This window comes from Drosophila takahashii, chromosome X (assembly GCF_030179915.1).
Source record: "Drosophila takahashii strain IR98-3 E-12201 chromosome X, DtakHiC1v2, whole genome shotgun sequence".
Classification (NCBI taxonomy): domain Eukaryota; kingdom Metazoa; phylum Arthropoda; class Insecta; order Diptera; family Drosophilidae; genus Drosophila; species Drosophila takahashii.
The window spans coordinates 13,762,323-13,774,625 of NC_091683.1; the positions used below are offsets into that span (position 1 = coordinate 13,762,323).

The 12,303-nt window shown below is 47.2% G+C and overlaps 4 protein-coding genes across 4 annotated transcripts; 2 read left to right on the forward strand and 2 right to left on the reverse strand.

Moving 5' to 3' along the window:
- Positions 1-13: 13 nt before the first annotated feature.
- Cbp80 (Nuclear cap-binding protein subunit 1) lies at positions 14-9,377 on the reverse strand. Its single transcript, XM_017137884.3, has 7 exons — positions 9,063-9,377; positions 7,665-9,003; positions 7,496-7,599; positions 929-1,417; positions 746-870; positions 495-683; positions 14-434 (listed from the first exon to the last, which is right to left on the reverse strand). Exons 1-7 carry the CDS (start codon positions 9,103-9,105, stop codon positions 321-323), a joined length of 2,403 nt encoding a protein of 800 aa, XP_016993373.1. The 5' UTR covers positions 9,106-9,377; the 3' UTR covers positions 14-320.
- LOC108054807 (uncharacterized) lies at positions 4,003-7,142 on the forward strand. Its single transcript, XM_017137885.3, has 3 exons — positions 4,003-4,044; positions 4,894-5,123; positions 5,184-7,142. Exons 1-3 carry the CDS (start codon positions 4,003-4,005, stop codon positions 6,922-6,924), a joined length of 2,013 nt encoding a protein of 670 aa, XP_016993374.2. The 3' UTR covers positions 6,925-7,142.
- A 588-nt stretch (positions 9,378-9,965) lies between the features above and the next one.
- On the forward strand, positions 9,966-11,180 carry Torsin (torsin family member). The gene is made up of 2 exons (XM_017137891.3): positions 9,966-10,205; positions 10,263-11,180. Exons 1-2 carry the CDS (start codon positions 10,010-10,012, stop codon positions 11,078-11,080), a joined length of 1,014 nt encoding a protein of 337 aa, XP_016993380.2. The 5' UTR covers positions 9,966-10,009; the 3' UTR covers positions 11,081-11,180.
- On the reverse strand, positions 11,104-11,878 carry mRpL30 (mitochondrial ribosomal protein L30). The gene is made up of 2 exons (XM_017137892.3): positions 11,658-11,878; positions 11,104-11,595 (listed from the first exon to the last, which is right to left on the reverse strand). Exons 1-2 carry the CDS (start codon positions 11,783-11,785, stop codon positions 11,181-11,183), a joined length of 543 nt encoding a protein of 180 aa, XP_016993381.2. The 5' UTR covers positions 11,786-11,878; the 3' UTR covers positions 11,104-11,180.
- Between the last annotated feature and the right edge of the window lie 425 nt (positions 11,879-12,303).

The window sequence follows — 12,303 nt, forward strand, 5'->3', positions numbered from 1 at the left end:
TTGAATCTCTCGGTTATTATTGTACTTTAATGTCCTTCTTGATCTTTATCATTGTAATAAAGAACTTCCCTATTCGACTTTATTTGCGTTATCTTTTCTCTTTCTTGTTGTTAACTTTTCGCGTCGTTTACAAATAATAAAAAAGTATCTTAAATACAAAGTTTTTCTGTGTTTGGGTATGTGGATAAGCCGACTACTTGACCGAAATCATATTCTCAGGGCAAACAAGTCGAACGTTACAAACTGAAATTCATCATAGTATATAAAAGAACGTTTGGGTGGGGTAATGGGCGTTGGTTATTGGGATTACTGCTCCTCCTTTAGGCACGTAGGGCCACAAACTGTTGGAACACCTCCAAAATGTGTGTGTCCAGGTCTGATGTGAATAGCAGCGTCTCCAAAGTGCTGCTGTACTTCTGAACTTGTTCATGGTGCTGCAAGGGAAGTGCCAGTAATTAATATATGATATAGATTCTTAGAAGAAGCTCAATTACCATGAGGAAGACCTGCTGCAGGCGCCCAATGGTCCAGCGGTACCAGTCCGTATCCGGATCGCGGCCGTCCGTATCGGAGCGCAGAAGATGCTCCGAGAGAATCATGATGAATCTCTGGAAGACGATGAGGAACAGACGCTTCTGGTTCACATTCGCCGCCTCCAGTTTCTCCTCCATGCGCTCCACCACCTGTGAGTTATAAAAAAGTTTAGATAAAGAAACATAATCATGATATAGTTAGATAATCTCACCTCCTCTGAGGGTTTGTCAGCATGTGTGATGGGCTTCTTCCTCTTATGCGACGAATCATCCTCCGAATCGCTGGACGAAGAGTCCGCCTTCGCCAGCTTGTCCTTGGCCTCGCTCAATTCGGAATCTACAGTAAAATCATAGATATAAAATCAAATACCTTCAAGAATAAACTCCAAACTCACTCAGCTTGATCACATGCTTGTTCATCTTCTTGATCGTCAGGTGAAGAATCTCCCAAAGATACATTTTGGTAAACTCGCCGGTCATCTCCTTCGAGAAGATCCACGTGGCCACCGCCGAGCAGTCGACGATCTGCAGCTTGAGCAGCTTATCGATCAGCACCACCATCATCTGCTGGTGCGAGGACCACAGCTCGAAGATGTTGTGCAGGATGCAGATCTGTGCCTCCTCCGTTTCGGCCAGGGCGCGGAATACCGAATGGAACTTGGAAATGGCCGCAAAGCTGTGCGAGAACGACTTGGAGCCCAAGTTCAGCAGCGTCTGAACGAATACATCGATTTTCAAAGCATTGAAACTGCCGTCGGACATCTCCTCGCCGCTGTAGCCGCTGCTCGGTATGTCCTTCAGGATGTTCACCACCTCCTCGGGCGTGCACTTCTGCCGGATGGCCACCACCAGTTGATGGGCCACCGTTGTACCCGGCAGACTTGCTGTTTTCGCGGGGAGAAAAGCAGAGAGAGATTCGGTGAGGAAATGATTCAGATAATTTGTTTACATGCTGCTGCCCTATATTTTTCGGGGTATATTGGTTTTAAGATTAGGTTAATATGGTATTGCCATCTCCTTCTAATTCAGTTGTAAGAACTTATAATATTCTTTTATATTAATTAAATTATATCTTTTACTTTTTTTTTTGAAAAATATGTATATTTTGAGATGGTATATGGATGATATTGTGGATTATAGCTTTAAAATTCTATCTTATAATTTTATTGAAGAAAATGTATATTTTGAGACGGTATATTGTTGTGTTTAAAATTCTATTTTATACTTTTGTTGAAGAAAATTATTATTTTTGCGATGTTATATGTATGATTTTATATATACATACACATAATCATTAATATTGGTTTGTTCTTCTATAAGTAGATAAATACCCTTAATTACTGATTTTATAAGGGACTCTTTCGATATATTTTATTTTATATATATTTATTTTAATAAAGAACCCCATCGTCGTTAGACTTACGACCATGTTGCCCCTAGTTAGGTGACACTTTCGTTGCAATTCGCATTTCATTGCTTGGTTATGTGGCTCATGGCGTGGAACCAAGCGGCACCACTCCACATGGAGACCCAAGTATACACAACACCACCGAATAAATCCACTTGAGCTCTGAATGAGCTCTGCGTGGTGCGTTACTAATGACGGTTGTGCTCCAGCTCCGCATTTCCCCGCCTGCTCCCCGATTACATGCAGTTTATTGGCACTTACGTCAATTATGTCAAAGTGGAGATCGGATCGGGAAGGGTTGTCTTCTTCTCGGGGGAGCTAATTATGCGGCCATTTGGCAAGCCAATGTATTGGCAAATACGCAATTCATTTGCCCAAGTCATTAACTGATTTTCACCCCGGGTGGTTGGGGATAATTACCCAGGAATTATTTCAGGATTATTCAAAAATATTCCTTGAATTCGGGGTTATAAGCTGGTTTACTTAGTTATATTATTTTAAAAAAATATTATCTTCTATTCCAAAATTAAGAAATTCTTCATAATTATTTTCAAGCACTCTTCAAAACCTTCCTATCACCAGTTTTAACCTTTAGTTCGAAACCCCAAGAGTTCCAACGATCTCTAGACAATGTCAATGGTTTGGGAGTTTGCATGTGTCAAGATCATGCGATGGTTTTTGTTTAGCAGGCAGTGGAAAAATTCGCACATATTCGGGGGCCCCATAATAATAATAACAGCATATATGTACGGTTCGTACCCCCAAAAACCCCGACTATCCAAGCCATCGCCTCCAAATAACTTCACTTAAAAGCCAGAATTAAAGATGTTTTCACGGGAATCTGATTTCCAGCTCAAATTGAGCGTATCCAAAAGGGGGAAGTACTTTCGTAGTTCAATGTTGACGAGTGGGTTTGGCTCGGTTCATCTTATCTACCAGGTCATCGCGAGTTCGGAACAGGAAAGCCAGAGCAGAGAACCCCGGCAAGGTGAAATCGCCATACGGAACCGCCAGAAGAGAACGCCAAAAGCGAGGGATTCCAAAAAGAGGAGTGGGTGGTTTTCGTCGAAAGGGAAACTCCAGCCAAGCGAACCACAACTCATATCTCAATGGAAATCTAAGGCAAAGTTTTGGGCTTAAATGGAGGCTATAGCCAAATTGAAATCAAACTCAAGAAGCACAAAAAGATCTAACGTTATTTTAATGGTTGAATATTTTATACCCTCTTATGTTTGGAGGTTTTTAAAATCAAATGATTGTAATGAAAAAAGAATTTAATTATATTTGGTATATAATAAATCCTATTAAACCATATTGTACCGAAATATAATTGTAAAATAATATTGTAATATTATGATATTATATTGATGGTATTTTAAGGTTTTTAAAGACTGTAATTGGTAACAAATATATTTAAGAACTTCAATCCAGGGACTTTTTTAATAGCGTTAAACATGGTTTTCAAGAGCTATTGTAAACATTTGAAATATGACCAACTTCCCAGTGGCTTTTAAAGGCCTCTATTGTTTTTAGGAGGGTATCCAGACGTGCTCCACATCCACACACATGCTGGATTACAGGTTAGATGGGTGTGTTGGTGTACTGGTGATCCGCCCTCCAACCGAGAGTGTTGCATAAATGCCTCCGATTCCAGCGACTCCAACTTCTCTGGGCTCTGGGCTATGGACTCCACTCCAAACTATGCAAAAAGCCAAAGAAGCTAACGAAAAGCACACACACACCACACATCGTCGGCTGCAGATTGCGCAAAAAGCCTCCGCCGCCGGCGACGCATCGCTTGGCTGCCCCAACGAAAGCAGTGGATGGATGGAGTTGGCTGATGGCCACAGAAGCTACCAAAGCTACAGAAGCCGCCACTCCAGACGTCATCGTGGATTATTAGCGAGCGCAACTGGCGGACGCGTTTCAGTCGCGTTTCCAAGCGCGCGCAGCTCAAACGCATCTTAGAAAATCGCTGCCGCATTCGTTTACTTATTTTCTGTGACTGCTTTTTGTTTTGTGTGCGGATATCTATTTTCCGATGTGCTATTAGCCCAGACAATGAGGAATCTTTGCTGGCTTCTTGCTGTTCCCATGGCAATCGTAAGTGGATAGGCAAATCATCGACAAGTGGCTGAGAAAACAGGGATCTTTAGTTTGGTGAAGAATCCAAAAGTTTTTTTATGGTTTTTTAGTCGTAACTTGAACAGTTCAAGGCCTACAGTTAAAAGACCGCCTGTTTTAAATATCTAGTGACCTGTACTAAAAATCCCCATCACTTTCTTAAAAAAAATGTTTTTTCATAAATTTTTGATCACAATTTTTTGCGAAAAATGACAAAATTAAAAAATTTCTAAGTTTAAATGCTAATCGTTAGGGAATTTAATCACAAGTTCAACAAGGTACGACATTCGATATTTGGATCTATATTTCCATTGTTACGACCAAAAAACTGATATTTAAGGATGAAAAATATGGATTCGAATTTTCGACGAAAATAGTCCTTCAAATTTAAAAATTTCTAGGTTTGAATGCCAATCGTTAGGGAATTAAATCACGAGTTCAACAAGGTACGACATTCCATATTTGGATCATTATTTCCATTGTTATGGCCAAAAAACTTAGAAATTTAATTAAAAAATCGTTGTGCTATTTAAATGGTAGTGATCTTCCAGTGGTCTTCTTTTTGTAAATTATAGAATTTATAATATTCCATAGGATATTAGAGCTTTTAATAATACCTACAATACTTTTCTTTCGAATGTGTATCTTGGTTGATAAAATAAAGAATATTTATAATGTAATTATGGTATTGAAAAAACACTCTAATGACAAAAATAGCCTTTTATGTGTAATTTTTAGAAAAGTGTTTATGGATTTCCATAGACTGTTTAAAATATGCTTGAAGATAAGTTTCTGGGTGTTTCTACATTAATACCCCGTCGTTTTTAGCTGCCCCTGGGCTCGGCCATTGTGGGCACTGGACGGGATTTTCTGCTGACGCCGAAGCAAGGACATCAGTTGACGGGCAAGCGGATTTTCTACGAGGAGCCTGTGGAGGAAAGGACGCCGAACCAGAGGCGCAATTCCTTGGAGCGTCCTTGGGAGCGAACTTTGAAGCATGTCACGTATGTGACGCTCTTCACGGACTCGGCCGTTGGCGCAGCAGCCGGAAACCTGAGGTAAGTTGATCTAAAATCCCTTGTGCTTCTATGGTAAAACTGAAGTTTATGCTCTGGCAGTCAGCTGCATGAGTATCACGACTTCCTGCAGACTCCCTATGTGCCGGCGGATGTCCAAAGTGGAGGAGCTTCGCTGGGAGGAGCGCCGCCGTCGTCGCGTTTCGGGGATATTATCACCCTGGCCAAGGGATATTTGGAGCAGGTGCCGTCTGGCCAGGGAAATGCCTCCTCCTATCGCTTCCTCGAGGGCGGCACGTGCTTCCAGCTCAAGTGCCCCTCGCCGAATCCCAACCAGCGGCGGGCTCTCTGGCAGGTGCAGCGCATCCGCCATCGGGATGGCGAGCAGGGTCGTCACTACCACTACGAGATGAAGTTCAGTGTGACGCCGCTGGATGCGAAGGCCTGGCAGCCGCACCATCCGATGAGCTACATCCAGAAGGAGTCCGATTATCCGGGCAGTTTCAAGCGTTTGGCCCACGATCAGGGATTCCAGAGGCGTCAGGATCGGGAGAGGTATGCAGCCGAACAGCCGCAGGCCACCTTTGTCCATGGCATCTTTCAGCCCGCTCCTCCTAATCCTCCGCCGAAGCTGAACATCGGTGAGTACTTGAAGGGAGCGGTGGCTCAAGGGAGTCCCAAGCTGGAGCTCTTCCCGGGTCTCTTTAATCTGGGACTGCGTCCCAATTACGTGGCCCCGACGACCTTTCGTCCCAACTATCCGGCTGCCTTGAAGTTTGTGCCTCATCCGGAATTGGAGAGGTTTCCCAGCAGCCACAATGAAAGTCCTGGTGAAGTGGGTGCCACGCCGGGCGCCGTAACTCATCACTTTCATCACCACTTCTATGTGGCTCCTGGAGCAGAGCCCGAGTATCATCGATTGCCTGGCTCCTCCTCCTCTTCATCTCCTCCTGAACTGACCACGCCTTCTAGCTTTTATCCGCATCACCAGACCGTCCAGTTTCCCAGCTCGAATTCCGGTTCATCGGAGTCTCTGGAGGAGCAGGAGCAGGATTTACTCCTCCGCACACCGCAGATCTATGGACAGGCCTCCAAGTACCAGACGGCCAAGCTGCCGCCGCTGCTGATCTATCCGGGTAGTCCTGATGAAGACAAGTCCTTTGTGCACAGCGAGCCGCTGGAGGAGACTATCTATCGGTATTCCGAACCGGATCCCCTGTATGTGCACCAGAATCCCATCGATGTGCTGCAGCAGGACAAGCAGGAGCAGGATCAAGAGCAGGAGCAGGAAAGAGGGGAACTAATTACCACCAGTGCACCGCCGAGTACCCAAGAGCCCCAGGAACCGTCGACCACTAAAGCCACAACCACTGAGCGCAGCACTCAGGTGATCCCCACAACAGCGGCCAGTTTCGTGTCCACCTCCACGCACTTTAGTCCCCTGCGCTCCATCAGCAGATATCGCACCACACCGAAGATAACTGCCGGTCGATCGACCACCACAACCACTTCGACCAGCACGGAACCACCGCTAAACAAGTGGGCCAAGCGGCGCAAGGAGCAGCAGGACAGCAAGGGGAAGAGCAGCCTTCGCCACGAGGCCTTCGTCAGCACCACTTCGACTAGTACTTCTACTACAACCACTACTCCAAGTCCGCCTCCAACTACGACTGCAGCTACTCCACCACCTGATCCACCCGCTCCTCCCAGGGAGGTGGTGGAGGTGCTCACCCAGAAGTCGGTCAGCCGCTCGGTGAGCATCAAGGTGGGCGAGAACGGCGAGGAGATACCTATCATTGTGGACGACGAGGAGAACGAGGTGAAGCCAGTACCAAATAAATAGCACCCTATACTTAATAATCTTATAAGTAAGCCTAGTCTTAAGCAGACTTAATCACAGGGTTCGGAAAATAACACTTGTGTTATTAATATGTTAAATGTGTTAAGTTCAAACAAAGTTATTGACTTGTGTGTAAAAAATTGTATCCTACATATGTTAGAAACATAAATAACACACTCATGCCAATTGTGTTATTAACGCGACGTGTTTTTTACACAGCGTGTTTTTTACACCATGAGTTTTTGACATTAAAGTGTCAGAATTATATGTTGAACTGAAAAATTCACGGTTTTCTAGAGTATAAAAATTCACATATGCTTTGAAATATATGAGATTTCATGTCCTATATTAGTTTTTCAATAATATGTAATTTTCATTTGTGTAGAAAAACACATCGTGTTAATAACACATTGTGTAAAAAACTCAAATGAGCAATGTGTGTCAATAATTATTTTTCACATTTGAACACCTTTGTATTTGACACAAATGTAAACAAATTTAAAAATTTTTTAACATGTGTGTCAATTTCCGAACCCTGACTAAATCCCCAAATAAACTAAAGTAATAAACTCACCTGCCTCCTCGTTGGCGTACTTGTAATTGGGCACGGGCGTCATGGGAATCAGCTTGGCGTACGTCGTGGGCATCATCTCGGTGATGCGCTGGTGATACGAGAGGCTGGAAAAATATATATTTACATAAGTTCAAAAGATCCTGCTTTAAAAAAAAGCCTCCCAACCCACCGCAGGCACTTCTGCAGCACCTCCTGGATGAACTTGGGCCGCGGATGCTCGCCGTCGAGCAGCAGGCAGCTGTCCCACTCGTCCCACGACCAGGTGAACTTGAAGTTGCTCAGATGGTAGGAGAACCAGTTGACGAAGCGGTCGAAGCACGAGGTGTTCATCGAGTCGATGCGCATGAACAGGATCTCGGTGGCCTGGGCCAAAACCTGAGGCAGCGTGGCCGGCTGCAGCTTGCAGAGCTCGATCAGGATGGAGCCGTAGCAGATGTCCAGGTAGCGCGGCGTGGGCATGTGGAAGAGCTCGGCGAAGATCACCTCGACGATGCAGTACTCGAGCGGTATCTTGTGCTTGAACGGGAAGCTCAGCAGCTGGGCGGCGCAGTCCTTGCGCTCGTGATGGTACGTCTCGATGATATGATGCAGATGCTCCTCGATCAGGAAGCGCTCGATCGAATGGGCGCCGGGCAGATTCGGTCCGTCGGGGCAGTCGGTGTAGTCGAACATGCGGTAGACCACCCAGGGCATGGGGTACTCGAAGTTATCATGATGCGGCGGCGGCACAATCGCGGGCAGATTGTGCTGCAGTGCCTCGCACAGGATCGAATCGAAGACCAGGTAGGGACGCGGTATATGCTTCTCCGCCCAGTTGTCCTGGCGCAGCTTGCGTATCTGCGCCCACAGGCAGTCCAGGTACTCCTCCTGCGGATGCGGCGCGTCCGAGGACCACACGCGCAGCGCATTGTGGTGCTTCTTCGAGCGCTTGTTCAGATAGACCTCGATGCGCAGCAGCAGCGACTCCAGCGCCGACTCCTTCTTCTCGTACAGATCGCGGCCCACCCAGGGCAGCGTGGAGAGCACCGCAAAGACGAACCAGTCGCGGCGCACCTGCGGCACCGTGTCCTCGTTGGACACATCGATCATGGTGTCCAGCAGCTGGAGCAGACTGGTGGCCGAGATGACGTGGCAGTTGACCAGATCGGCCAGGAAGCGCAGCGAATAGCGGGCGGCATCCCAGCGGCAGAGCTTCAGCGACTCCTTAAACGTCTTCACCATGTGGTCGACGAACTCGCCGCCGAATTTGTAGTTCTTGGCATTCAGTAGACCAACTAGCGTAGTGTAAACAGTGCACTTTTCGGGCATTCGCACGGCGCAATCGGAAAGGATGCGCAGGATCTTGAGGCGGAAGGTGCCCAGGTCGGCCTCCAGCACGGAGACGAGTCCCTCCAGGTTGGACTCCACGGAGGAGGTGCTGCGCTCGCCCACGCGCAGGATGAGCGACTCCAGGCGATCCTCGATCTCCTGGTTCTCCGACACGCGCCTCCGCTTGTTGCGCCGGTGATCTGCAAGGGATTTCGGTTCAGTTCTGGCAGGGATTGTATTTATATGGATTCCCACTCACCGTAGCCCTCATCCTCCGTGTCGTGTGCCCTCCGGCGACTCATCTTGCCGCGAATTCGTTGCGAACTTCCCAAAAACACCGAGTAGCGTTCCCTGGCCACCGGCTCACACTAAAGCACGCTGCTCGAACTGGACTCTTGCGGCGATCCTGGACGGGATTCGGTTGGCTGGCAATCCTGCCGCTGCGCTAAGTTCTCCTTTAGCGAGTGCCAATTAGCGGGGCAACTTTCGAAACGCCCTTGCGACAATTTTCACGGAAAAAACGCGATGCTTCTTTTTTTGCCAGGCCAGCGATTGGCGGGTTTATCGATAACAGCGATGAGCGGCGGCCGCAACGTGGTCAGGGGTGGGCAGAAAGGGGATTGGGGTTGTAGGCCCCTTAAAATTTAATTAAATAATTATATGGTTGTTGTAAGTTTATTACTATTATAATATTACAGTAAAGTTGTACATAAATAAAAAAGTAAGTCATAATATATAACGTGTATAATTTATAATTACTTGACTTTAAATATATTTAAACAAATCAAATGTATTATATTTCTCCTTTACACCAATTTATTAAGTTATTTTTCGTACTAAGGGCTAAATGTAGGTAAATGGTATATAGATATATTTTGTTCAATTGTGTTCTAAAGTTTGTTGAAGTTGGAAACTTTTTTCATTTTAGTTATTCAATAAAACGCTGAAAATTAAACTAATATATCATAAACAGCTAAAATGTCTGTTATAAAATACTTGATAGGCAGCTGATTTAATTCCTAAAGCCTAAAATACCCCACATAATTAAAAACAAATAACCCCCAAATCCATAACCCTCTATTGGACCCGCCACTGCCCAACTATCGATACCGGCACCAGTAATCGAATCACGAGGCGCGCTCTTTGTTGCACGTATCGATAGGCCTCTTACAGTTTAACGATCCCAGTCAGCGAAGTGCAACCGATATGCGCTTTTTATCCATTTTGCCACTGTGCCTTAGCCTCCTGGCGACCCTGCCCCGGCCCCTCGAATCCCTGGAGCCGCTGACGATGGGCGCCATCGGTTTCGGGGCCCTGGGACTGGGCACCTACTTCAAGGAGCACACCTACTGCCGGTTCGCCGAGTGCTGCGATGACCGCAGCATTCCCGCAGATACATACGGTGAGTTTTATATACATATGTGTGTGGGTTAAATCTAAAGTGGGTATTCCCCGGCAGCGTTGGCCGCCTCCCTGTCGCACCACCTCTTCGGGCAGCACATCGTCGCCCAGCATGTGGTGCCCGCTATCAAGGCGCATGTCGGCAGGCACAGCAGCTCCAGGAAGCCGCTGGTCATGAGCTTCCACGGGCAGCCGGGAACGGGCAAGAACTTCGTGGCCGATCTGATTGCCCAGGCGCTGTTCCTCGAGGGCTCCAAGTCGGGCTACGTGGCCAAGTACCTCGGGCAGGCGGACTTCCCGCAGGCGGAGCGGGTGGGCGAGTACAAGGCGCGAATCAATCGGGAGGTGCGCCAGCAGCTGCGCTCCTGCCCGCGCTCCCTGTTCATCTTCGACGAGGTGGACAAGATGCCCAGCGGCGTCTTCGACACGCTCACCTCGCTGGTCGACTACAATGCCTTCGCCGATGGCACGGACAACACGAAGGCCATCTTCATCTTCCTCTCGAACACGGCGGGCAGTCATATAGCCGATCATCTGGGCAACCTGATGAGGGGCGGCAAACTGCGCGAGGATACGCGACTGAGTGACTTTGAGCCGCTGCTCAAGAAGGCCGCCTACAATCTGGACGGCGGACTGAAGAAGACCACCTTGATCGAGGCCCATGTGATCGATCATTACATTCCCTTTCTGCCCATGGAGAAGGCGCATGTGGTCAAGTGTCTGGAGGCGGAGTTCCGCCGGTGGCATCGCGATCCCAATGCCGCGATCATCGACGAGATCTTGAGCTCCTCCATCAGCTACGATCGCACGCACGGCCTGTTCGCCATCTCGGGCTGCAAGACGCTGGAGAAGAAGGTGGCCATGGCCATTAATTAGGGAAGAGCGAAAGCGAAAACCACTGTGATGCCTCCTCCACGAAGTGTTTTTTGTGTATTTTTTTAAAATATTTTAAGGAATAAAGTGAACGGGCATTTAACTACCAGGGATTCAGCCACTTGAGGCGGGCATCCTTGCGCAGCAGGTCGGTGTCCAGTCGCCGGGGCTGTTCATCGTACTCCCGTCGCGCCTCCAGGCGGCTCTCGATGGCTCCCAGGTCCCTGGTGACCAGGCACTCGCCGTTCTCCTTGAGTATCGTGTGCCGAACGTCCTGGGCGGTGGGTTCTCCGTAGGGAAACGTCACCGGGGTGACCTTAACCAAGTGCTTGACCTTCCACAGGCGCGCGTTATTCTCCGGGATGTTCTTGACCACCGTGAAGTCGCTCTGCTTGCCATCGAGGCCCAGATCCTTGAGGATTCGCTTCTCCCAGTAGGGATTACCCTTCACCGGCTTGATGCGCTGCACCCGGAAGAGTTTCGCCGGCTCCACGGGCGGATCCTGGTGATCCGAGGTCCTGAAAACACAAGGCAATCCTTTAGAAAACCTCAATTTCTATATTTTGACCAAAGAACCCACCTGGGATAGTAGGTGATTCCCTCGAATTTCTGCCCGTCCTTGTACAGGAACTTCTTGTTGTGCTTTCCATAGCTGCGCACCGACCAGGTGCTGCTCCTCAGCGGGGTCAGCAGGCGACCGAGGTTCATTCTAAGTGATTATATTAATTGTTTTAATATTGCAATAAATAAAAACAGCCTCCTCGCTGCTGTTATGAAATTATTCCAAGTGGTCACTCTAAAAACATCGATGAGCGGTTTGATATCGGTTTAAGGCACTTTCGCACACTGTCAAGTTAACATTATCACTCCACTGTTAAAAAACTTACTAGGCGCTAAAATGTTAACCGCTTGCTGTTAACCGTAATGTTTGAATCAAATGGCGGCAAAAGTGTAAGATATAGTAAAAAATACAAATAAAGAGACAAAATAATTACTAATATATAATATTGAATGCAATTTAGTTATACTTTCGAATTTCCTTATAAAAACAAGACTTAAGATTGATATTCAAAAAAGTAAACAGCATCCAGGGGTTGAAAAAGGGGCGGTCTCTTAGAGAAATCACCGCCATTTTGTCAACTACAATTGGCGCTTGTCAACCAGGGTGGTTTATTTGGCATTGGCGGACTTTCCACAAAATGGGGGATGTTTTCGTTTTGTGCTAT

Coding starts and splice junctions, on each gene's coding strand:
- LOC108054807 (XM_017137885.3), top strand. CDS start 4,003: ATGAGGAATCTTTGCTGGCTTCTTGCTGTTCCCATGGCAATC. Junction 4,045..4,893: donor TTGCTGTTCCCATGGCAATC/GTAAGTGGATAG, acceptor CGTCGTTTTTAG/CTGCCCCTGGGCTCGGCCAT. Junction 5,124..5,183: donor GCAGCAGCCGGAAACCTGAG/GTAAGTTGATCT, acceptor ATGCTCTGGCAG/TCAGCTGCATGAGTATCACG.
- Cbp80 (XM_017137884.3), bottom strand. CDS start 9,105: ATGAGTCGCCGGAGGGCACACGACACGGAGGATGAGGGCTACG. Junction 1,418..7,495: donor GTACGCCAACGAGGAGGCAG/GTGAGTTTATTA, acceptor CCGCGAAAACAG/CAAGTCTGCCGGGTACAACG. Junction 871..928: donor CAAGCATGTGATCAAGCTGA/GTGAGTTTGGAG, acceptor ATTTTACTGTAG/ATTCCGAATTGAGCGAGGCC.
- Torsin (XM_017137891.3), top strand. CDS start 10,010: ATGCGCTTTTTATCCATTTTGCCACTGTGCCTTAGCCTCCTGGCGACC. Junction 10,206..10,262: donor CATTCCCGCAGATACATACG/GTGAGTTTTATA, acceptor ATTCCCCGGCAG/CGTTGGCCGCCTCCCTGTCG.
- mRpL30 (XM_017137892.3), bottom strand. CDS start 11,785: ATGAACCTCGGTCGCCTGCTGACCCCGCTGAGGAGCAGCACCTGGTCG. Junction 11,596..11,657: donor GGAATCACCTACTATCCCAG/GTGGGTTCTTTG, acceptor TTGTGTTTTCAG/GACCTCGGATCACCAGGATC.